This window comes from Pelodiscus sinensis, chromosome 1, assembly GCF_052426305.1.
Source record: "Pelodiscus sinensis isolate ZL-2025 chromosome 1, ASM5242630v1, whole genome shotgun sequence".
NCBI classification, from domain to species: Eukaryota; Metazoa; Chordata; order Testudines; family Trionychidae; genus Pelodiscus; species Pelodiscus sinensis.
The window spans coordinates 209985422-210010926 of NC_143052.1; the positions used below are offsets into that span (position 1 = coordinate 209985422).

The window sequence follows — 25505 nt, forward strand, 5'->3', positions numbered from 1 at the left end:
TACCGTTTCTTTCAATTTCATTCTCATGCCTCAGAGCTATTGACAGAACTCAACTTAAATTCTCTATTTAAACCACATGTGAAGACATGATTAAGTAATTCCTTCACCCTCCACTCATGAAACCTTCAATCGCTCATGTAAGTTATCCATGCATGGCACCCTTGTAATACCATCTTGAATTTATCATAGCACACAAAAGCAGTGTTTTTATATAATTAAATCAAATATCGTTAAACAATGCCTTTTAATCTAGCACTAACTGGACAGATCAGAGATACACAAAAAACCTCAGCTGAAACAAGAAAGCACACAACACAACTCGGGAAGTGGGAGTGCAAAAGTATTTTAACGGCACCTTTCTGCTCCCCTGAGGAGAGGTTACTGTGTACCACTCCTGAGGAGCAATAAAGTATCACATCCAAATATCTACACCTGCTCTATTTTAAAATCATTAAAGCATTTAAAATCATGATGCAGACTGAAATAATATAAAAAGATTTAAGGAAACAAAGAAACCAAGAATTAAACACAGGTATCAGAGGGGTAGGCATGTTAGTCTGGATCTGCAAAAGCAACAAGGAGTCCTGTAGCACCTTATAGGCTAACAGATGTATTGGAGCATAAGCTTTCGTGGGCAAAGACCCACTTTGTCAGATGCATCAAGAATTAAACTAACATCTTCCCAGAAAACATATTTCTTGGTTTATATCTATTAAAGTTAATTTAGTAGGTACTCACCACAATAATATCTGGGTCAATTTTGTGAATCTTTGCAAGGAAAAAACCCAGCAACGTTCTCTCAGTTGCAGCAATCTCTACATTAGCATTCTAAGAGAAACAAGAGAGAGCACCTCTTTCAATGACCCAACAAATATTAAAACTTCTAAATGCAAAATCCTCTCAGTCACAAACAAATTACAAGACAACAATAATACACCACTGCAGAGAGTTTTTTTCCTCTGTAAGTGAGGGCTTCATGTTCTCATGTACATGGTTACAGAAAACTTCTCACATGCCCTTTTCTGTTTTGCTTTTGTGTGTTTTTCAAGAACCTTGCTAGGAGTCATGAACAGCAAAGAAAGTGCTACATATGCTTAAACATAACATTCACCCAAAGGTATAATATCACATACATACACAAAAAGAATAGGATACATTATTATTCTGTCAAACTTTTTTGATGCCTCTTTAAAAATGAAAAGGACATTTTAAAAGAAATGTTGATGGACTTTGTTACACATAAAAATAAGAGACTAATACAACAAGCTTGAAATAAGTATAATAGTGTATAACAAAAACAAAGCCATGCCACTGTACCTCAAATCGTACCTGTAACACTCCATCTGAACCTCTGGAACTTCCAATTGTACCAAATTATAGGACAGTTTTGTAATACGAGTAATGAAAAAATCAGCAGGTATGTTTATATGTACATTTTTAGAAATGAAAGCTAGCACACTAAGCCACTGCTTCATCCCAAAATTCTCCCACAATTCAACAACAATACAAAGGCTATATCTCACAAGGCACTCTATTCTGCACACTGAGATAATAAAGTTACCTTGCTTTTAATGATTTCTTTGAAGTCATAAGGGAAAATACAATCATTTGGTTTGGAAATAACTGCAAAAGAAATAAGTGGTTTGGTCTCATTTGAGAAAATAGCATGAAAAATGTCATTTGTTAGAAGTTACTTTTTTAAGCATAACTTTTTAAATGTAAGATTCTTTGGATCAATGGATCTGGAAGAAATGCCAACTGATCTTATTATGTGCTAACAGTGTGCTTGACACTATGCCATATACAAAATGAAGGTTAGTCTATACCAAGAGTCAATAATCTACCCTAAAACTAAATTCAAGAGTTTAATCTTGGTTAAAAAAAGACAATTTTCTGGGCTGGAAATTAAAGGAGTTAACAACAGAAAATCTAATACAATTTAATCTAGTATCTTGCTTTTGGCAGGAATTTCTATAAAAAAAAAGTCATCTATGTTTAAAGAAAGTTAAAATTACATGCTTCTTGATTTTCAGATTTAAGGAAAATAGCAATAAATAAATGTAAAGCTATCAGATATATGGCTGGCAGAATTAGATAATTGACTGATAACAGCAGCTTATTTTTAAGCACTTGTTCTCTATGTATTTGAATGTTCACAGTTATTGGACATTATGGGGGGAGGGATCATGCAAAAAAGGGGGAGATCAGGCAATAATGATTTAATGACCATAGATATTAAGATTCAAAAAGTTAAAGCTTTGTACCAGTAAAAATGAATTGTCAATATCCCATATCAAAATGTTGAAATTAAATATCCATAAATCATACCCTAGTAAGCTCCCAAGCAGTATTTTTCTTTATTATCTATACATTTTTATCACTGTTAGAAATGTTTTTGTTATTTGTGTGTATGATGAAAATGACACTTACCAACAAAAATCAAATTCCTTTAAGCCTAAATACTGATTATACGCCATTAGCAATTCTCAGACTGTCATGGAACACTGGCAGTTCACATGCTAGCTCCTCAACAGCTGCCTCTATGAGCATCCAAAACTCTTAATCATCATCGTCACTTGGGACCTGGGGCTATGTAAAGGCATTCTAAGTTGGTAATCCAGTTGACTACACCCACAGGCTCAGATGTGCATGTTTTAAGATTTTGGATTTCTTATTTCAGATTACTGCCTTGAAATCTCAGATCAGCCATATTAAAAGCAATTCAACTGAATCTATTGCTGTCCTGCTTCTTTCCAACTGAACTGGAAACTAACTTAAGTCCAAATTTAATTTTTAAATTAAATATTTTTTTCTTTAAAACAACAAAGTTAGAGGAGAAAAAAAAAAGATAGAAACGGGGACAGAGGATGTTTGGAAGGATGTTACTTTGCCTTCATAGTGAAACCCTAAGATTTCTACCAAGTAAATGTAGTATCAATTAAGTTTAAAAATAGGGAGGGAAATGAGGGGAGAGACACAAAATCCATTCCCCTCTCCACCACTCAGCCATTATATCATTACCGCTGACAGACAGTTGGAAAAGGAATGTTCACATGCACATTCTTGTTTCCACTTCTCTCAAATTGCTTTCTTTAATATCTATTTTAAAAATGGCTAAGAGAAGTTAATGAAGCAAATATATAAATTGCTCTACCCACAACCTGCTCCAATTAACTTACCACAGAAGTGTGTCTGAAAAGGAGGCTGAGGAGGTGCTTTATCCAAATAAAATCTTTGATGGACTAGAGCTGAGATAGCCATGACCTACACCAACAAAAAAAAAAGAAAGAAAGATTATGGTAACAAATACTCTTATATGAATCTTATTTACATCAGGTTAACAGCATCAAATAGCCCCTTCCCTGTATCGCTTTACTTGCTTTTGAGCAGCCTCTTCCAATTGCTCCTCCTTTTTCAAAAAAGGCAACTTTCAGCTGCAAACTGATGAAGTTTTCAGCATTTTTTATGGATCTTGAGTAGCAGAAGCTACCATTCAAGAAATGCTACTACTTGATTTTGCTATTAAACATAGAACCAGATGGAGACAGGAAACCCCACTTCATGAGGGATTCTGATATTTCTATATCTGGTTGGTGAAGTTCTTCCAATTACTAATTTTTATTTAGCATATGCCATAGGAAAAATCAAACTCATTAACAAAGCTCATTATTTACCTCATTCTGGTGAGTTTTCACATTCTGAATTGTCTTCATGCTGAGACACATGATCACAAGAGGAGGAGGTGGAGGAGGATCTTTAAGTACATTCACCAAGTCAGGTTTCAGTGCTGCTGCCTCCACCTTACACCAACTGAAAGGCTGAGTCAAGAGCTCTATGGAAACAAATAAGCCACTTTACCAGAACAATGAGATCATGATTGGGAAAAAAATAATGGTTACTTTACAATAACTGGTTCTCAGAGCCATTTTGTCCATATGAATCCCTCTCTACATGCCCATGTAAGATAAAAATAATCTAATGACAGCATTTGTTGGACTGCAACAGTGTCATGCATGTCCGCACGTCCCCAAACTATGGGCAAAAAAGCCATGATAATTTGTCATTTCCCTCACTAAGGCCGTGTCCAGACTCAGGGGTTTTTTCGGGAAAAGTAGCCTTTTCCCGAAAAAACTTCCCCTGCGTCCAGACTCAAGCCGCGTTCTTTCGAAATTATTTCGAAAGAACGCGGCTTTTCTTTCGATGGCGGTAAACCTCATTTCACGAGGAAGAACGCCTTCTTTCGAAAGCTCCTCTTTTGAAAGAAGGCGTTCTTGAATGTAAAGAGGCCGTCTTCGAAAGAGAGCATCCAGACTCGCTGGGTGCTCTTTCGAAAAAGCGGATTTCTCTTTCGAAAGATCCGCCTGCAGTCTAGACGCGATCTTTCGAAAGAGGCTCTTTCGAAAGATGCTTTCGAAAGAGCCTCTTTCGAAAGAAGCCTGCAGTCTAGACATAGCCTGAGAATCTCAATTTAAGGGAGACTCTGAAAAAACAGGGAAGGAGGGCAAATTGTAGTAGCCTCACAGAGGAAACATCCTGAAAAAACACAGTTACTACAAGGTAAGCAACTGTTTCAATTTTTTGAACATTTGCCCATTTGGCTACCTGGGGGGAGGGATAGCTTGGTGGTTTGTGCATTGGCCTTCTAAACCCAGGGTTGCAAGTTCAATCCTTGCAGAGCCCATTTAGGGATTTGGGGCAAAAATGTGTCAGGGATGGTGCTTGGTCCTACTACAAAGACAGGGGACTAGACTCAATGACCTTTCAAGGTCCCTTCCAGCTCCAGGAGGTAGGCAATCTCCAATAATTTTATACCACCTCTAGGGTACTGCTTGACAGTCCCGTATCTGGAAGATGGGATTGAGGAGTCCTCACTTCCACTAACTAATTAGCAATTTTAAATCATTGCCCTCCCAAACTTGGGATCTGTTCATGTACCCAGGTCAAGGATATAACTGTTTAACTGAAGCAAGGAAACTATTTCAAATGGCTGCCTTGCAGTTCTGCAATATTGTGACACTTCCTTGTCTGCATGCTAAACAAGCCTGAGCACTACTCCTATGACTTGTGATATTTAGAGAAAAAGGAATATCAGCCATATGACAGAAGAATGAAATTGGCTAAATGGATCATTTAGTGTTTTTCTGGGAAAAAATGGCATGTCCCCTGGAACCACTACTTCTAGCAACAAAAAAAGGCAAGAGTATTATTTAATCAAGGGCTTTGTCCTAATCAGGTAACAGCAAAACCTTCAGTGCATCCAAAATATGAAGTTGCTTCTCCTCTGATGTGTGATTTTGGAAGGAAAAAGGGGCAGATTAATAGATTCATTTAAAATGAAAGTTTGAAACAAGTTTAGGAGTCAATTTATGATGCCTTCTCAACACCTTATCTCTTTGGAATGTTGGCAAGGAGGTTGGCCATGAGAATTTGACATTAAATTACTTAATATTGTACTTTTGAGCCTTTCCTTTGAACTCTCTTCTGATTACTCTGTGCTAGCTTACCCTTTTTTCTGATGCAGCAGGGATGACAGAAAGCTATCTTGAGAGTGAGGGTGAGTCTAGACAGCAGCACTACTTCGGGATACTTCCGGTATCCCGAAATAGCCTTTTCCATGTCTTCACAGTGTGCCCATTATTTCAAAATAGCTTTCAAAATAACAGGCGTACTATTCCAACATCCCTGTAAACCTCGTGGCACAAGGATTAAGGGAATAGCAGCTTATTTCAAAATTTTGCACTGTGTAGACAGTGCCAAATATCAAATTTCAAAATTAACTTGAAATAAGCTATGCAATTTGCATAGCTCAAACTGCATAGCTTATTTCGAGCTAAGGGTGCAGCATAGACACACCCTCAGGGAACTTCAAATTCTCATGGCTAAACCTCCTTGCACAATATTCCACAGAGATAAGGTGGTGTTGAGAAGCCATCATAAATTGACTCCTAAATCCTCTCACTCCCAGGAGAAGCAGGGAAGACATTTATTATTTATTACATTCTCAGAAGGGTCACGGAAGAAAGATGGGGAAGGGAATGGAGAAACAGCAGAGCTTGGAATTGCATAGCATACCTACAGAAAAATTCTAATACCCATTTATTGTTGGCTATTTCAGTCCAAACATGATACAATAGTAAAAGGTATCCAAAGACAGGATTTAGAGATGGTTCTAGTCTGACTAGGTTGTGATGCTTGTCAAACCTTTATGTCAAACCTGGTGTTTCAAGGATGTGGTTGGTGACTATAGCAGGAAGGCTCACTGGAGCATACATGGGTTTCGTCTTCATAAAAGCACAAGAACATATGCATAGCTATGCTGTGTCAGAGCAAAGGTCCATCTAGCCCAGTATCCTGTCCTTTGACAATGGATAATGCCAGGTGCCCCAGGGAGAATGAGCAGAACCAGTAATCACCAAGTGATCCGCTCTCTGTTGCCTATTCCCAGCTTCTGACAAACAGAACTAGGGACACCATCCCTGCCCACCTCAGAAGATAATTAGTAGCCCATTGTTAAGAGTACACAGACACGATGGTCTGAGATTGAAATTGCTGAGTATTTCAGATGTCATGTGGTTTTGGAGTCTCTCAGAGAATGCAACATTTCATCTGCTCAACTGCTAAATAAGTCTGTACTCTCAAAGGGAAATTCTTCCATGATGTTCTGTGATCGCTTTTGTGATGCATGACGCATGACTTGTCAAGTCATTAAGCCTCTCCACTGTAGCTGCCATAAGCCACAGATAAAGCTGCAGTGTGAAAAAAGTCTGTAGCCACTTGTAGAGATGATTTTGCCACCAGTTGCTATTCAAAGATTATGACATTTAACTTCTCCTTCACTTCTGAAGGAAGCATGTTCACAAAAAGAAATTACTTGTCCCATACTAAAAAGTCATACTAAATGAACAATGCTCAATAATTTCTATATGTAACTGAAGCAAAGTGCAGGAATTAACTTTGCTTCAAGAGTGAGCAAACTTTCTGAAGACTATTTTCAGGAGTAGCATATGCTAGGCCTGGCTAGCTACTTTGGCCCATAGGACCAGAGATATATAAAATGGCTTGAAAGCTCCTCTATGAAATTTAGCATCTTCTCTCCTCGCCACCCTTGCTTTGGAGTTGGACAAGGATATCACATGTCAGCCAAAGATCGTTAGCTGGCTCCAAAATGCTTTTGTTTATGCACCTTGCTAAACTGCCCAAAGAGAAGAAAGCAAAATAATTTATGGGCCTTCTCCACAATCACAGAGATCTCAATTTCTAAGGCATCAACAATTCAAGATAGCAGCTGTTAGAAAGCTTTGCAATATCTGGAGCTGGTATGAGGGCCAAAGAGACTACCCTTCACAGGACATGATGATGTATATTTGGGAGAAGTTGAAGAGTAAAGGTCCTGTGATACGGGACCTGACTCAGCTTCATCCACTGCCATCCCTGAGAACTTCCACGGGCGGTCTTGAAACTAAGGTCACTGAAGGAGCCTTTCTACATCCGCGCAACAGTTGGGAAGAGATCCCTTCTAAAGACTCTGGAAAGTGCACCCCCACGAGCCCATAGTGGAATGCATATGGTTAGCTATTTAGGATACAGTTGGCTATGCCCCTCCCAATCACATGTTGGGTAAGCTGTGGTTCTGAAATGAGCATTTCTGGTCTATATAGGGGTGAAACATCTCCTAATCTTGGAGAGCGACGAGTTGAAGGATTCCAGTGGCCCCGGGTAGGGAATGAGGTGTGGTGAGGAAAAGCTCTCTTCTGTCTCTAGTGCTGATCTCTCATTCCATGACCATGCCAGGAACTTTGACATTTGAGTCAGTGCCAGATAAAGCTTCGGGTACAGCTAGACTGAAGGGTTTTTTTGGGATACTGGAGATATCCCGAAAAAAAAACTCAGCTGCATCCGGGGAACACATTTGCTCTTCGGCTTTTTTTTTTTGGCGGAAGAGCAAATGCGCTCTTTTGGAAGCCCCTATATTCCTCTTTCCGAAAGAGGGTTTTTTTTTCCCGAAACTTGGCCCAGTCTAGATGGGCCAAATTTCAGAAAAGCCTCTTTCGACAAAAGTATCAGAAAAAGATCCACAAAATGAGGAGCACATATTGCGTATCTTTTTCCAATCGATCGTTGCAGTCCAGCCGTAACCATTCTCAGTAGAAAAAAATTGTACAGGAGAAGAGAACTTCCATCACCAATAACTGAATAATGAGAACAATTGTTTGTTCCTCAGTTGACAGTGTCAGTATTTAGAGGATTCCATATCAGATGTATGGACTAGACTAGAGAAAGCTGAACCAGTATTTAAATGTCAGGGCAAGCCAGAATCTACCTCGTCCCTGAGACTCCACCCATTTCTTCAGGCTCCGCTCTCTCCAAACCTACCCATTGCTAATAGAAACTCAACATTAATTACATAATTACACCCGAGACATTCTGCTAGTGCTGCAGCTAGGGAGAACAGTTTAATTTAAATTATTAAACAGATTAAGCATTTTAACTTTCTCAGGTTAGTACATCAAACGTCATTTTAAACAAAGTAAAATATTATGTCCAACAAAAAGATTTCAATGTTTTCTTTATTTATGGCAGGGGGTGGGAAATCTTTTTTGGGGTTGGGGGGGGCCACTGACCCACAGAATAATCAGTTGGAGAAAACACAAGTGAGAAGCAAAAACAACTCCTCCCAAAACCCCCAACCTTCACTGATGTGGCCCCCAACTGAGACACCTCACTTTTCTGGCACTCCAGCCCACACAGGATGATGGGAAGGGACAGGGAGGACTGAAGTTCAGGGCTTCCCATAGGCCAGATTTACTTTTCTGGGGTTCCAGAGTTAGTGGATTTTGTGGACCCCCTTAGGCTCTGGGGTGGGAACAAAAATGAGGAATTCAATGTGTGAGACAGGGCTGCCATTGAGTGGGATAGTGATACAGAATCTGGGCGGGAAGTGGGGTGTAGGCCAGGGTGAGGAGGGCAGAGTCTGGAAGAGAGTTTGGTGGCAGGCGAGGATGAGGGGTAGGGGTACAAGAGGGAGTTTGGGAGCAGAAGGGGCCTGGGAGAGTAACACAGAAAAGGTGAAAAGGTGAGAATGCAGCCAAATAGCTAATTGGGGACAGAGGCAAAGAAGTAGGGAGTAAAGGAATGTGCAGCTTCTGCAAAGTAAAATTGTATCCACCCCACCCCACCCCCCCCCCCGCGCGCGCGCACACGCACACACACACACACACACACACACACACCCCTACCTTCCTTCAGTCCCATGATCCCCACCCCAGCCTGATCCCCTGCATCAACCCATTCCCGGGGCTACCCAGGGCTGGCTCCAGCCCAGCCGGGGGCAGCAAGGCACTGGGGAAGGGGCTCCCCAACCCCACACACAGCCCATGGGGAATAGCGTGGCATGGCCCAGTCCCCCAGCACACCATGTGTGCTGGCGGCCCAGTCCTGGCTCTGCGGGGCAAGCCCAGCCCTGCCTCCTCCTGGGGCAAGAGACAAGAGACAGGGACATACTGTGCCTCTCCTCTCCTCCCCTCCCCCCAGCCAGCACTTCAGCCCAACTGCAGCACGATGCAGCCTTGGTGGGTTGAACCCACGGCCAGCTGGCTGGGCAGCTGCCCCTCTTTGCTTCACCCAGATGCTCACAGAACTAAGGCTGCATCACACTACAACTGGGCTGGATCAAAGAGAGGCAGCTGCAGCAATCGACACCTAGGGAGGCCACAATCGACCATCGATCGCGATCAACCAGTTGGTGACCTCCATTTTAGTATAACAAGTGACATTCTGTGACACCAGGGCCCAAAGAGCACAAAACAAACTGAGTTCACAGAACTGGGGGGACAGAGGAGAGGAATGCACAGGGGGAAATTAACTCAAGAGTTGTCAATGCTGAAAATAGACCAATTGGGCAAATCTATGCTTGACTCTCAGAATAAATTGCATTCTAACAGGTCATGCTTATGAAAGCTTAAAACATCGCTTCTCATAATAATGCCCTCCAGGACTTCTAATACAAAAGAAGTCACTAGCTAGAACTATAGTGGTCAACTCATCCCCCACTCCAAATTTATTTTTCCAATTTTTTTCCACAATCTATTATGTATGTGACATGAAAATCCTCTTACGTGGATTTTTTATTTCCAGCCAGCTTGGTCCTTTGATTTTCCTGCTCATCAAGAGAAGTTCCAGACTAGAAGTGTTAGTTCCAAATACATGAGAAAACGTCTCTCCTTTCAGATCTTGTGGAAGCCGGGGGAATTCAGCCTGCCATAATTAAAAGAAAGAGAAAAGCCATTGTATTAAAAAAAAGCAGCAGTATAAACAAACCACACCGTCCTGAACCATGTCAATTTTACAAGCGAAACCCCATCACATCAGAATATTGTAGCAACCCGAGTATCAAACTATTGCTTTAATGTCTACAAACATCAATTTTACCAATGAAAAAAGTATTCCCATCAGTAACTGAATTTGAATTAGGCTTGTTATAAACTAGCCAATAATAAATAAAACCAATTACTGTTTGCTGGTTTGAAGATCTTTACATATTTTGACATATGTTGACAATTTGTGTTTTAATGGTTTATAAAGCTTTAAGTTTTTGAAACTCAATATTTACTGTAATTAGACAACTATCTACCCTCCTCAATTTTCCATAACTGTGAAAATTTAAATAGAAAAAATGCTTAAAAATAAACCCACATTATCTGTTGAAATTAATAACAAACAAACAAACAAATCAAAACTGGAATTCTACAAACCTACACATAAATCAAGAAACTGATCCAAAAATGTATATGCCAAATTCTGTGCCCCTAAGGGAAACAGGAGTGTGCTGGCATCAGCCATGACCCTGATAACTCAACATTTTCAATATAGAAAATGCTTAAATAAACACTGCAAGTTAATTATATAGTTTTATGCATCTGACAGCTTCCTAGCTACATCCACTGCTCACAAACCAATAAGAATTGAATGCTCCTGAAGGGCTAAAGCTGCATTTTGGGCAGCTAACATCCATTTACTTCACCCTCTGATATGACCTTAATACCTGCAAAGTGGCTGAACACATTAAGATGGTGCCTTTAATGTTCCCTTCTCAGCAATTAACAAAAGATAGTTAGAAGGAAATACTGTCAGTTTGAAATCTAGTCAATTTTTTTTTAAATGACTCAAATTAGATGTTCCCAGAGGGTCTCTGAGACAGGGATAGAAACATGTGCGTCTGTCACTGCATTTCCCTCATTTCTGAAGAATATTCTTCCAGTCTCAGAGTTTCACGAAATGCCCATACAAACGGTGAAACTGGCTCCACACAAATGCTCTGCTATCACAATACATGTCAGCATATGCCATATTTTAGGGCTGGGAATAGTCCCATGTCAGTACTTAAAAGTTACACAGGCTTAAATAAATTATTTAACTGAGGCTGAAGACACAGAAACAAACAAAAAACTAAAAAACAAAGTAAGTCCAATTAAACAGGAATAAATATTAATGAAAGACATTTTTGTCTTAACTCCCTCATGGTTTATTTTTTGGGAGTGCAACTAACACTGAGATACATAGAAAGCTTTAGTAGATCTATGATAAATGGATTGAAAATATTTTAGTTATTCACTTTGGCTGTGTCTACGCTGGGCCACTTATTCCGGAAAATCAGCCGCTTTTCCGGAATAAGCTGCGAGCTGTCTACACTGGCCCTTGAATTTCCGGAAAAGCAACGACGCTCTACTGTATAAAATCAGCCGCTATTCCGGAAAAACTATTCTGCTCCCACTCGGGCATAAATCCTTATTCCGGAACACTGTTCCGGAAAAGGGCCAGTGTAGACAGCCCAGAAGTCTTTTCCGGAAAAAAGCCCAGATCGCGAAAATGGCGATCGGGGCTCTTTTCCGGAAAAGCGCGTCTACATTGGCCACAGACGCTTTTCCGGAAAAAGGGCTTTTCCGGAAAAGCAGCCTACCAATGTAGACGCTCCTTTTCCGGAAAAACTGAAAACGGAATAGTATTCAGTTTTAAGCATTTCCGGAAATTCATGCCAGTGTAAACACAGCCTACCAGTTTCATTGTGAAGAAGTAGCTGTAGCAGGGACTGGCCAGCCCGTGAATGATAGAACAAAAATGAAAAAATAAGCTCCAAATCACAAAAATGTAAAAATAAAAAACGAAGAGTTTATATTTTACGAAGTTGGGATAGCCATACATTTTAAAGGAAAAAATTCTGTTAATATGTATTTTTGTAAATAATATGAAGTTCAATAGAACTAACTAATCCAGTGATGAGAATACTAGTCAGATTAGCTTTACTCACCGAGTACCTAACTTCTAGGTAGTCAGACTTTATTGGAACATCTGGGATCTCAAAAGCATAATTCTTTTCTATTTTCTATGAAAAAAATAGAATTTGAGTATTATATGCAGCATACGTTGATAATTAAAAAAAAAAATCAGTGTATTTAATATTATTTCTTCCCCACAGAAGAAACAGAGAAATAAAACCCACCCAAACACACGACAAACACTCATTTGTCTGCTCTCATATTGCTCTCTTCACAGCAGCTAGGACCTAGTTAATATTTTTAAATGGTTAAAAAAAGTTGCTACTGTCCCTGTATCAAGAGATCATGCTGCTGACCTTTTATTGATATCCTACCATTTATCTCATTTGCTTTGATTAAAAATTCATCTCATTAAAATTTTGTTCTATACTAGGGATGTTAGTTCTATACTAGGGAATTTGCGCAGGGTGACAGGCGGAAGCTGGTCTATGACGGGAACAGCCTCTGTGAGCGGTGAGCTTGGGCTTGAAAGCTGGTGCCTCACATCAGTTCCCACCTGTCCCCCTCACTCTCCGTGCTGCTGCCTATCAGGCAGAAATGCAGGGCTGGGGGGAGAGGGCAAGCAGATCTGGTGCTCATGGGGAGCCAACTTGACATCCCTATTCTATACTAGGCACACTTCCAAAACTCCCCTTCAGTTCGTTATTCTGAACTTCAGAATGAGTCAGACAGTCACTGCATAGCTGTTACAGAAGAACATGCATGCACGCACGCATGCACAGGTTATGCCTTTGCCTTTACCACGCCACACACCATGGCTATCCACTGAAAATTTTCTACCCATCTAAAACAGAAATATAGGAATGGGACTGCAATGTGTATGCACAATAGAAACAAACCTTGGATCTGAACTTCATGATCTTGTATTTTACAGCAATCTGGTCATTAAATTCTTGATACATATTCATCATAGTCACAGGATTCTCTGTCACTTTACCAGAAGTCAGGTCCATTTGCTTTAAAAAGAGTCAGATTAAATTACTTCATGTATAGAGAATGACAAAAAGCATCCAGAAAACTCCAAAAATTAGCAAAATACAGTTGTTATGGGTCAGCTGATATCCAATCAAAGCTTATGGCACCAAAAATAAATGAGTCCACAGAAAAATAAAACGTATAAAATACTTCTTAAAGCAGAGGACTTTAAAACCTAACATGGTAAGCAGATCACCTAAAAAGACTGCTGCTATTAGTTCCAGTTAAAGGAACTGCCCCTTTTTCTAGACTTATCATTACTGCATGAAAATCAGCAATATTCTACTCTGCATTTCACAGAATGAATATCACATGTGCAATGATCAGCACAACATGTTTTTGCATGTAAACAAGTCAGAAGGTATTTTCTCTCAATAGCTTTCCATCAGCAGCCCATTGAACTTACCATCTCACGTGGCAGTAGATAGATAGTTCTCTCAATATTTTTCACAGTCACACAACAGCTGACATAGGTCTCGGCTGATTCAATCCACACTTTACCAAATAGAAATACTACACCTAAAAAGGAGAAAAGAAGAAAAGATTAGAAATTAAGAAACCAAAAATTCTCAAAGAAGTTGCCAGCAGAAAAGCTGCAACTTTAAGTAGAACTAAAAAAGATTAATTCATTCACAGAACCAAAGTAATTTCCAACTTCTAGTCCTTGAGAACTCCATCTGCTCTAGTCAGTGGTCTACAATAGCAGCTCTCAAAATGTGGGTCAGGATCCAAAGTGGTAATAAAGAGAATGGTGAAGTTAGGGGGAACAACTGGAAGTTGGTAGAACTTACATCAGCATCCCTTAGAGAGGGAGTGCAACAGTATAGGGGGACAACTTCGGGACGATCTTAAATTCTGGGTGTCCAGGTAACAAGTGTAGCCAAGATAGATTTTATACCAGTCTTTTCTTTTTATTGTGGACCTTGTCGCAATATCCTCATTTAGATCACCACAAAATTAAAGTATAATGAATAAACTATAATGCACACTCAATGCAATTCCACCTTTGAAACATTTGGAAGCTGAAGCGAGTAGAGTCCTGCAGTCCACTTAAGTAGACTTGTAAGATGGGAGCACATTACACCAGTGTTATTACTTGGACTGGCTTTCAATAAGCTTCAATTTGGTTTTAACTAGGCTTGGAAGGATTAGATTTTTATTGGTAAGTGTCAATTTCTCTCACACACCCCCACATACACCCTACCTCATTCACCCACACAAATACTCCAATTGATAATGGTAGAAATTTAAGAAAATTGCTGCTCAATTACTTAAGAGTTCAGTTTAAGGATGTCTATTCTGTATATTCTGGCATGTGATGTCAGCAATTTAGGCTTTAACGGTTAAATGAAGCCTTAACTTTTTATGAATCTCAGTATCTACCATCATTCAGTAAGGGCTCGTCTACACTGGCCCCTTTTCCGGAAGGGGCATGTTAATTTCAGCTATCGTAGTAGGGAAATCCGCAGGGGATTTAAATATCCCCCACGGCATTTAAATAAAAATGTCCGCCGCTTTTTTCCGGCGTTTAGAAAAGCCGGAAAAGAGCGTCTACACTGGCCCCGATCCTCCGGAAAAAGCGCCCTTTTCCGGAGGCTCTTATTCCTACTTCAAAGAGCCTCCGGAAAAGGGCGCTTTTTCCGGAGGATCGGGGCCAGTGTAGACGCTCTTTTCCGGCTTTTTTAAAAGCCGGAAAAAAGCGGCGGACATTTTTATTTAAATGCCGCGGGGGATATTTAAATTCCCCGCGCATTTCCCTACTACGACTCATGAAATTTACATGCCCCTTCCGGAAAAGGGGCCAGTGTAGACGTAGCCTAAGTGTCTGACTCTCCCTATTGTCTGGCGCTCTTCCCATGATTTCCCAAAACAATCAAAATTTAAATTAAGAAAAAAAATACTTCAAAACACAAATATATTTACCTGTCCAAAATTCTAATCAGCCTAGTTTTAACCTATAAACAAAAAATATCCTCCTCCCCCCACCAACAATATACTGCAGAGATCAAAGGTGTTTGATCTGGACCTCCTTCATAAATAAACAATTTCTGAGGGGTCTTCAATTTCAGGACTTGCTCACCCCATTGATCTATCAAAGTCCAGATTCACTTATTCTCCCACCCCCTTTGTTAAGCCTTTATTAGGGGCGTGGGCTAAATCAGAGAGATTTTATGAGTAGTTCTTTGCTTATTCCTAGTTTTTTAAGCGAAGGACAAGTGCCCAGAGCAGTAGAGGGACACCTATTTCTTCACATTTTTAAAATAGAATACAGCCTTCTAATACTCTCCCAGATACAGTTAAAGAAAAACAGTTAACTTCAAAACTTAAAAATGATTTTAGAGTCTTATTTATCTTGCAATCAAGCTACAGTACTTACATTTCAAGCAATGTATTTGATATTGTTTATGCCCCATTTCCCATAAAGATCATGAAACTGTTAAACAAAAACTAAATGCCAAAAATTATACCCTCCACACTGCACTACTAATTTAAAGTAGGTGCAATCTATTATTCAACTTTGAAATGTCATGAAGACAGGCTAACTCTTTTCATATGCAAGAAAAATAAATTTTCATAATTATGTTCCATTCAGCAACCATTGACTTACAAGCCAAGATACAAAAGAAAAACAATAGCAGAGTCTTTAAGAGTAGCTATTTTATATTAGAAATCATTGATTTCACCAAGGTTCCAGTGATCACTAGCTGCTCTCATCAGGAAGCTTTTGAATGCACTCAGCATACAAAGAGCCCTACTTATATTTAACCCCTTGGCACCACAAGTTAAGAAAGGTGTAACTGCAAAACGCTTTAGACTTAGCACTTGGAACATTAGTCCAAAGCCTCCACAAACTGATATTTTTCCTCTACCACTAACAGCATGCATGAGTGTGATATGCATAGAAGACAGAAACTAAAGCACTAGAGCGATGAAATAAATGAGAGAGGACCCAGGAGTTTTGCCATAGCTTTATGAAGACATTTACACAACAAACACCTATTCCACAACCAATCCGCCTCCTCTCCTCCAACTCATGTGACTTGTAATACAGAAACAGGTTTATCAGAACCTAGGAAACTAAATTCATGGTCTAATAAGGATTTCTGATTCTATTTTGAAAAGTAAGGGGGCAGCACATTTAACTATTGCACACTTAGCCAAGAAGTCAGAGACATCAACTCATTCCCAATACACAGAGGTAACACATGTCAGCACGTTTCTCTAGATTTAAAAAGCACTAACAGCCTTTTCCTTCCCAACACTGTACCAGATCACACACAACAGATGAGACTTTCATTTTGTCAACTGATTATATCATGCAGAGAGAGGAATAAACTCCTGTAAGTTACAAAGCAGCTTTCAGGGGAAAATTTTTAATAGGTATACCAGGCAACCAGGCACCCCTTGGGCTCCTTTGAAAATCCCAGCCTTCGCGGCTACCATACATTGAAAAGGATGAGAGTTACTTTATCTCTAACTGTGTAGATACCTGGTTGACTATACTGATCTTCATAAGCATCCAGCCAATAAAACCTAAAGACTTGATCACCGTCTTCCCCATTCACTAGTGGCAGGCAACTGGGGTCCACTTGAACTTCTGAAGCAACTAAGTCAATTTCGTCATTATCTATTCTGTTCCAACAGGACATGTCCGGGAGAGAAGAACTTCTGTAAGTATTGAAAAACAAATGGATAAGATCATATGTTTACTACAACCATAACTGTTGAGAAGACATGACTCAAGCTCGGTCACTCTAACTAAGGATGTTAAGTATCAGTTAACTGACTACTCAAGCAATTGATGGAATTTCCATCGACTACTCGACTAGTCGATAGGCACTTCCACATTCCTCCTTCGAAACGTATCGCTCTTGTACATTGCAAAGGAGGAATGTGGAACTCCACGTGGAGCCCGAGGCCAGTGGAAGTCCCGCTGACTCCAAGCTGCACGGGGTGTGCCAGCTTTGAAAAGTACAAGAGTTCCTTGCTGACCCTGAGCTCAATGCTGTGCTGCGGATTTGAAATGCCGTGCAGAGCTGGGGTCAATTGGGGACTCCCCAGCTGATCCCAGGTTCCCTGCAGCATTTCAGCAGAACCCGGGATCAGCTGGGGATCAGCTGTGCAGCGCTGCCCTTTTAATGCTGCCACTTTGAAGTATCCCCTTTCCCCTCCGTTTGCTGCCGGCAGGGAAGACTCGACTAGTCAACTGACTATCCGATAAGCTTTTGCTTATCAGATAGTCGACTAGTCCTTAACCCCAACTAGCAAACACAATTATAGCTCTCTATAAATCTAACAGAACAGAACAGAAGAACCTAAAAACGGCCATACTGGGTCAGACCAATGGACCAACTAACCCAGTATCCTGTCTGCTGACAGTGGCCAATACCAGATGCCTCAGATGGAGGGAACACAGCAGATAATCCACACGTGATCCCTCTCCTGTCACCCAGGCACTAAAAGTTGCTTTAGTTAGTCAGACCCACCAGCCATGTAAGTTAGCAGTTTGTAGGAGTGCCTTCTACTATAAGCTATCTGGGATGGGACAGAATCACTACGTGTTTCTGTGAAGCACCTTGTCAAACTATGGTTTGAAGTGTACTTCTAAAATTTTTCATTCATGAAATAGCATTAAAATGTGCTTCAAAATTCTCCCATATAATAAAAGGATCTTAAAATAATTACTTCTGAATTTTAACTTCAATGACATGACTATTTGCCCATGGGAAACTGGCTTTAACGATCATTAATGTTTTGGACAATTATATGGTATTCGGTGATACACGTCTTCGGTGGTTCCTGATTTCTGCTCATCAGCGCTCAAGTATGCAATCTTAAATTTCCACATTACATCACCAGTTCCTTCCAGTATACATTGAGCACTTAACATAAAATATTGCATGTTTACCCAGCCAGGAATTTTCTATACCCAGAAACATGAAGTATCCCTTTTTCTTAAATAGCATTTAGCCAGTTTGATCCCTTTAATCCTTCAACCTGCATATTTTTTAAGTCCACACAGTGCAATCACAGAAAAATGCCTTGAGAACTTGTTACAACTTTCCTTAGACTCTTAGATCTATAAATATTGAGTCAAAATATGAATAAAGTTATAAATATAATTTCTTCCAACAAAAAAAGGGTCTTTTGCAACCACAGATCCTTACAAAAATGATGCATCTTCTTTCGTAGAATCCACTTGCTGTTTCTCCTTCTGTTCTTCCTTCAGGGCCTCAAAAGTCTCTGCTGTATCGGCTTCCATAGGCTCATCAAAATCCCCATCCTCAAAATCCATCATGCCCTGATCATCTTCTGTAAGCATTGTAAAAAGAACTAAGGGGTTGAATCATTTAAACAACAGACTTTATAGCTACTAGTGTATACACACTGTATACTGTATTAATATGAAGCATCACACAAAAATAAGCTATGTTTTCACACTTAACCCAAAAGCTAACTAAAATATTTTAAAATGTGCTGCAGTTGCTATCTCCATTGCCAGAATTCTTAAAGTACCTTCAACAGCTTTCTCTGGTTTTGCCTTCACTAATTCTTCATTTTCCATAGCTTTTATTGTATACTCAGCACTGCCATTCTCTTTACGGACTGCAACAGGTTTTGCTGCATAATTGATGTGTTTTGGATCGGAGGTTGTTGGAGAAAGAACTTCCTTTTTCAAAATATTGGGCGTTTTCCTTACTACAGGGGTTATTACCTGAAAAAAAATATTTTAGACACACATAGCTGTCTTAAGGAAAATTAAAGTTTAAAGTTAAAGGAAAACTACAGTGTTTAGTTATACATGAAGTTGGCAACAAGACCTACAGTCTGGGTTTTGCACACTCTTCAACAGGACACCCAGCTCCTCAACAACAATCCCTCATTTCCATGGCAACATTTATTCTACCATCATGCTTATTCCTAACCCTATACCCAAAAAAGACAGTTCCTATGGATCATAGTTGACACAGATGTTTGTTGATTCCTGGCGGAGGGGGAGAGAAGAGGCATAAGATTTTTGCTATTATTCCCAACCCTCGGTTTAGGAATAAAGAGGCTGACCTCAGAACCGCCTTCTCCCTATCTGTGTCTGTCAAGAAAGGAGCTGCTTGCTAGTTTCAACTCTCTCTTGCTCCCCAGGAAGCTTGGTTTGCCAGCATAGACAGGTACAGCCAAGAAGTTAAAATTCTTGCTCCCTCAACTCTCTTCTGACTTGCATTCCCTGCACTGTTCCATGGAGCAATTCCCAAAATTCCTCTGCTGTCTACCAAACAGTTATCTGAACCACAGGTAAGACACATAATACATCCCCCTCTCATACTTGATCACAAGATATCCGCCTACGACCATCAGTTGTTCCTTTAGTTCAACCAATATCATCTAGCTCAGATGGGGAAACTGGGGAACAGGAAAATGAAATGACTTCCTCAAGATCACAGCAAGACATGGCCTTAGCCATCAATAAAACCCTGGTTTCCCAAATCCCAGCGGAATGCTCTAATCACTAAGCTACATTGTCAACCAACAAACAGTACAGGTCTGTGCAGTTGATCTACAGGCAGTCCCCGAGTTACGCGGATCCGACTTATGTCGGATCCGTACTTACAAACGGGGCTTTTCTCGCCCCGGAGGACATGGGCGGCGGGACCGCCCAGACGCGCCGCGGTCCCGCCGCCCGCGTCCTCCGGGGCGAGAAAAGCGGCTCCGCGTCTCCCTGGTCTGCTGGGGGGGGTACCCCTCAGCAGACCAGGGAGACGCGGAGCAAAGCCGCGGAGGAGGCGGGCGGCGGGACCGCAGTGCGTCTGGGCGGTCCGGCCGCCGTCGTCTCCCTGGTCTCCTGGGGGGGCAGGGGGGCGCAGATAGTGGCCCCACCCACTCCCCCAGCAGACCAGGCTTTTCTCACGGACGCCTGTGGTAGAGCAGCTGGGGCGCTGCCGGGTTGGTCCCACAGCGCCGCTCCTCGGCGCTACTGGACCAACCCGGCAGCACCCCAGCTGCTCTGCCCTAGGCGTCCTGATTCAGCCGCTGGTCAGTTTCAGCAGCAGCTGACTTGGGGACACCTGGCGTAGAGCAGCTGGGGTGCTGCCGGGTTGGTCCCCGCAGCGCCGAGGTGCGGCACTGCAGGGACCTACCTGGCAGCGCCCCAGCTGCTCTGTTCCAGGCGTCCAGATTCAGCCGCTGTTGAAACTGATCAGCAGCTGATTCCAGGAAGCCCGGGGCAGAGCAACTCTGCCTCGGGCTTCCTGTAGTCAGCCGCTGATCAGTTTCAGCAGCAGCTGAATCTGGACGCCAGTTCCGACTTACGTACAAATTCAACTTAAGAACAAACCTACAGTCCCTATCTTGTACGTAACCCGGGGACTGCCTGTATTGTAAACCAATATAAATTAATGAAAACTAAAATAAAGTTAAAAAGATGTAAATATGTATTTTACTTTGTACAAACTCTTATCCACCCCAGCTGACCAATCATCATTCCTGTCTTAAATAAGTCTCTCTTTGTTCAATGTTGTCTATTCCCTTTCTTTCTTGCCAAAATCCTAGTCTGTTTACCTCCTCCAACTTCATCCTTTATTATTCAGTTTCTGCTCTCGGCACTCACCTAACCCTACCTTCCCTAAAGGTTCTAATGACTCCTCCTACTTTGATCAAATAGATGCTTCTCTATACTTATGCTTCCAGATCCGCCTACTAACATCGAAAATGTTTGTCACTCCCTGCTCACTTCCACTTACTTTCCAAGACTGTCTTTCTGGTTCCCACTGTATCTTATGGACAGCTCTTCAGATCAGTGGCCATCTAACCCAGCATTCTGACAGTGGCCAGTATCAGATGCTTCAAAGGAAAATAGGAGCAAGGACAATTATGGAAGAGCGTGCCTGGTGGCTAATTTTCTTCCTAACCTATGTCAGCTAGTACTTGTCATAAGCCCACCCACATCAAACGGACTCCGCCCAACCTAAGAGGACAATCCACAGAGCCCAGAACACCAAGTAATTGGGGGGACGGGGGGGCAATTAAAGAAAAAAAGGGACAGGTGTGGAGGTAAAAAATGGGGAACTGAAACAGGACACCAAGAGAGCCAGCAGATGCCATCCCATGAAACTCTGCCCGGATGTGTGAATGGATACAAGAGCGGAAATAGGCCCCACAATCACAGATCCTTCTTTCAGGCAACTTCTGCTCCCTGGTCTTTTAAATGCCCCTCTTAGCCATAGCCAAAAGGAGGTTGATGAGAAGATCCCGTGACTTTGTGGCGCCAGGAATGGGGTACCCGTGGCCCATCTGGTCAAACACCTTCTCCTGATCCAAGGACAGGAGGGTGAATGACAGACCATCTCTCCACCTGAGGTCTATGAGATCCCAGACCAAATAAGAGATTGTCAAATATGCTACAGCCGGAATTGTGTAGGTCTGGAATTGTGTAGGTCTGGTATGGATGAACCACGTCTGCCAGCACGGACCGTAGCCACAGCAAGATGGCTCTGGCAAGGATTTTATAGTCCGTGTTGAGGAGCAAGACGGGATAATTCCCCAGATTGCAGAGGTTCCCCTTCTTATGCAGCAAGGCGAGCAGAGCTCACCTGCACGATAAAGGGAGGACCCGCTCATTAGGAAATCGGTCCAGATGCTGGCAAGGTCTGGACCGAGTACATCCCAGAACACGTGGCACAACTCCACAGTCCATGCCGGGGGATTTATTGGTGGGCATGAGAACTCATCCAGAGTGAGAAGCAGCCCCAGCCAGTCTTGGTCACCTGCGCTGCCCATCAGGAGTTCATGCTAGAAAGTCCTGCAGGTGTAGGTGTAACCACCACCAGATGGATTTGAACCTGGTACCTCTAAAGCTTAGTATAGGAGCCTCTACCCTCTCATCTAAAAGCCAGCTGGCTCCCAGACCCTGCTGTAGAGGTCTCTTGGTCTTATCTGTTGCTGTGGTCTAAGTGCCACTGCATGGGACAGTGAACCACACTAGGGCTACGTCTACATTGGCCCCTTTTCCGGAAGGGGCATGTTAATTTCAGCGATCGTAATAGGGAAATCCGCGGGGGATTTAAATATCCCCCGCGGCATTTAAATAAAAATGTCCGCCGCTTTTTTCCAGCTTTTAGAAAAGCCGGAAAAGAGCGTCTACACTGGCCCCGATCCTCCGGAAAAAGCGCCCTTTTCCGGAGGATCTTATTCCTACTTCGAAGTAGGAATAAGATCCTCCGGAAAAGGGCGCTTTTTCCGGAGGATCGGGGCCAGTGTAGACGCTCTTTTCCGGCTTTTCTAAAAGCTGGAAAAAAGCGGCGGACATTTTTATTTAAATGCCGCGGGGGATATTTAAATCCCCCGCGGATTTCCCTATTACGATCGCTGAAATTAACATGCCCCTTCCGGAAAAGGGGCCAATGTAGACGTAGCCTAGGTGTGTGGGTTACATAGGCATTAGTTGGATCTGAGGAGAAAAGGGAGGCGTAGAACGCTCAAGCCCTCTCGTGCATCTTCACCAGGTCCATGAGGAGGGTGCCATCATCTGCCAGAAGTCAGATGATGTCCTTTTTTGGCCCACCGCCCCCTTTTTCTCCAGGGCATAGAAGAAGCAGGAGCTGCAATCCACCTTCTCTGGAAGAACAAACAAAAGCGCCCCAGGCCCAAAGGTCGTTGCCAGGGAAAGAAGCAAGGGGAGACAGAAAGGTAAAGGTTCACCACTACCCCCCACTCCACAAGGCGGGAAGCAAGGTAGAAGGGCAGTAATGAAGAAAGGAGAAGGGGGGATAGAGAAACCAGGGATACAGCTCCCAACAGAGAATAGTAAGACTGGCTCCTCCGGCTGCACTGGGGAGAAGAGGGGGTAGATCATCTTAACAACATGGGATAAGTGAATTAGTGGGGGAAGATAACTAAAAAAGAAGGGGAGGCTTAGGTGCCAAAGAAAACAAGGCAGGGGGGCATGGGCACATAGAAAAGGGAAAAGGCAATGGGAAGGAAGAGCAGGCAGCAGGGTTGGGGGAGGGAGCTGCAATGGTAAATGCAGAGGGAGGAGTCAGGGAGGGGTGAACCACACCCCACAAGCACTGCACCAGCCACTACCTAGGGACCCAGATGGAGAGAGGGCCCCTTACAAATTCACCACAACCACCATACAGCAAGCGAGAAGAGGGGACCCGAGGAGCTGCCCTAAAGCATTCCCCTTACCTCATCTGCCCCAGAGGGAGCAGCAGCAAGTTCTAGAGGTTTCTTCTCCACCTAGTCTTATTGCCTGACATCTTTTGGATACCCACCTGCCATTTCAAACTCCCCTCCTCAACCATTAACTTCCCAGCTTTCCTGCTTCTGTATCTCCCCATCAACAATTCCATTATCTTCCCACTGTCCAGGTCCTCAACCTCAGTCTTTGACTCTTCTCTCCTCCTTCCAGCTCTCAAAGTCTTTTCACATAAAAATTCTGTCCTTACCTCATTGTCTCCACTGCTAAAACCACTGCCCATATGCCAAGGATATTGACATAGCAATAGCCTACCCTCCAGTCTCCCCACTTCTCAGTAGGGATGTTGAAAATTGTGTAATAGAGTAACCAAAAATCTCAGCAATTACATGCACTGCAGGCTCTGAGGTTTAAAGCTTAGTTTTATGCTGCAAAGCTCACAGTGAAGCTTCTGCGGGAGACTGGGAAGCTTCTCTGTGGCACGAAAGCCATTAGCCGGCTTCATTCCTGGGGATGTAATTTCACTGCCCTGCCACAGCAAAGCTACCTCCCCAGGTGCTGGCTGAGCTTAACCAATTCCATTAATATGGTATCAACTTATCTGCTACACAGTTAACCCCTACTTCTTAGCATTGAATCTCTCCAAAAAGCAGCTGCAGTCATCCTTCTTCTCAAATCATGTTACAGCTACCAGAAGTCTTTCATTGGCTCCCCACCTTTTACAAAACCTGAAGGGCTGTATATTCACCCATATTCCTAAATGTATCTCCCCAGTTTACATCTGCTCATTTTCCACTGCGCCACTCGTTCTGAAAGCTCTTCCTTATTCACCTCTTTTATCCACCTCACTTCATGCTTATTTCACTGAGCCCCCATCTGCCAAATGTCCCTTCTTCCCAATTCATTTAAAAATGTATCCTCAATAACCCTCTGAATACCCTTTTGTCAAACCCTGTTTAGGTAAGTTTTGTAGAGCATATGCAGTATCCATGTATAAAATGTCATGTAACTCTACAGCAATGTATGAATGGTTTAGTTATAACTGAAAGTACAATAACGGATTCACCCAATTGATGCAAAAAGTATATTTTCATCTGTATTAGCGTACCATAAAGGAAATTACAGACCTTCTGTTTTTACTAAGGAAACCAATAATAGAACAAGATCTTACTTATTCATAAGCAAAAACAAAAATTAGCTGTGCAATTTTACCGTAGGGGGTTGAGACTGTACAGAGAAAGGATTCAGAGAAGCTCCAAGAGGTCTTTTCTTTTTTAGCCTTACAACTGGAGGTGGTGTTATCTGAACAGTCTAAAAAGGAGGATGAAGAACATGAAAAGGGCCATGCATTAATAAAGTTTGCCAGAGAAAGAAAAAGCCACCCAATTTTTCTCCTCTCTCCCCACATGCATGATTCACAATAACTGTGAAAGTGTCAGAGTCCCAACAAAAGTGTGACACTATAAAGTGTCTTCACTTATTGAATTTGGGAAAACCTTCCCAAAACAAGTGAGAAATCCTGACACACCAACTAAACCACTTTGTTTTTAAATTTACTTAAAGTGACAAGGTCATAAGGATGCTAATAAACACTTTAGCTTCGAATGTTAACATTATGGAAAAAACTAAAAAAAAAAAAAAAAAAAATCAGTAAAAGCAGCTACGTAGCTTGCTCCTAAACGAGGGAAGAATTAAAAACAATGCCCAAGAGGTCCAGAACAGCAAAAGCAGCAATGGGAGATTATGCCAACTCTGATAGTGTATTATACAAAATTCTGGTGTGAAGAGAAAGTCAATACAAATTTAAAAAAGAAAAAAAAATCACAGGACAGGGACCATCTTTCCTATACAAGCATGCTGTTGGCATTTAATTAAAAGAAAGAATTTTGACGACACAAATCTTTCATGAATTTGATTTGGATTAAGTTTGGAGAGCCAAAAGAGCAAGAAAAGTTCAGTTTAAAATGCATGGATCCAATGGAAGGTTTTTCAAATGCTTCCAATCC

General features: G+C 41.8%; 1 protein-coding gene across 3 annotated transcripts in view; it reads right to left on the minus strand.

The window, feature by feature from the left end:
- POLA1 (DNA polymerase alpha 1, catalytic subunit) overlaps window positions 1-25505 on the minus strand; it is a 315435-nt gene that overhangs the window by 271108 nt on the left and 18822 nt on the right. For all 3 annotated transcript variants that reach the window (XM_075913285.2, XM_075913286.2, XM_075913287.2), the window contains exons 7-18: window positions 24712-24810; window positions 18825-19023; window positions 18476-18620; window positions 16798-16976; window positions 13714-13826; window positions 13172-13288; window positions 12305-12379; window positions 10116-10254; window positions 3675-3832; window positions 3180-3264; window positions 1562-1623; window positions 739-828 (exon numbers count right to left, since the gene is read on the minus strand). In XM_075913285.2, coding sequence (XP_075769400.2) covers window positions 739-828; window positions 1562-1623; window positions 3180-3264; window positions 3675-3832; window positions 10116-10254; window positions 12305-12379; window positions 13172-13288; window positions 13714-13826; window positions 16798-16976; window positions 18476-18620; window positions 18825-19023; window positions 24712-24810 — 1461 coding nt within the window. The remainder of the gene's footprint in view (window positions 1-738; window positions 829-1561; window positions 1624-3179; window positions 3265-3674; window positions 3833-10115; window positions 10255-12304; window positions 12380-13171; window positions 13289-13713; window positions 13827-16797; window positions 16977-18475; window positions 18621-18824; window positions 19024-24711; window positions 24811-25505) is intronic.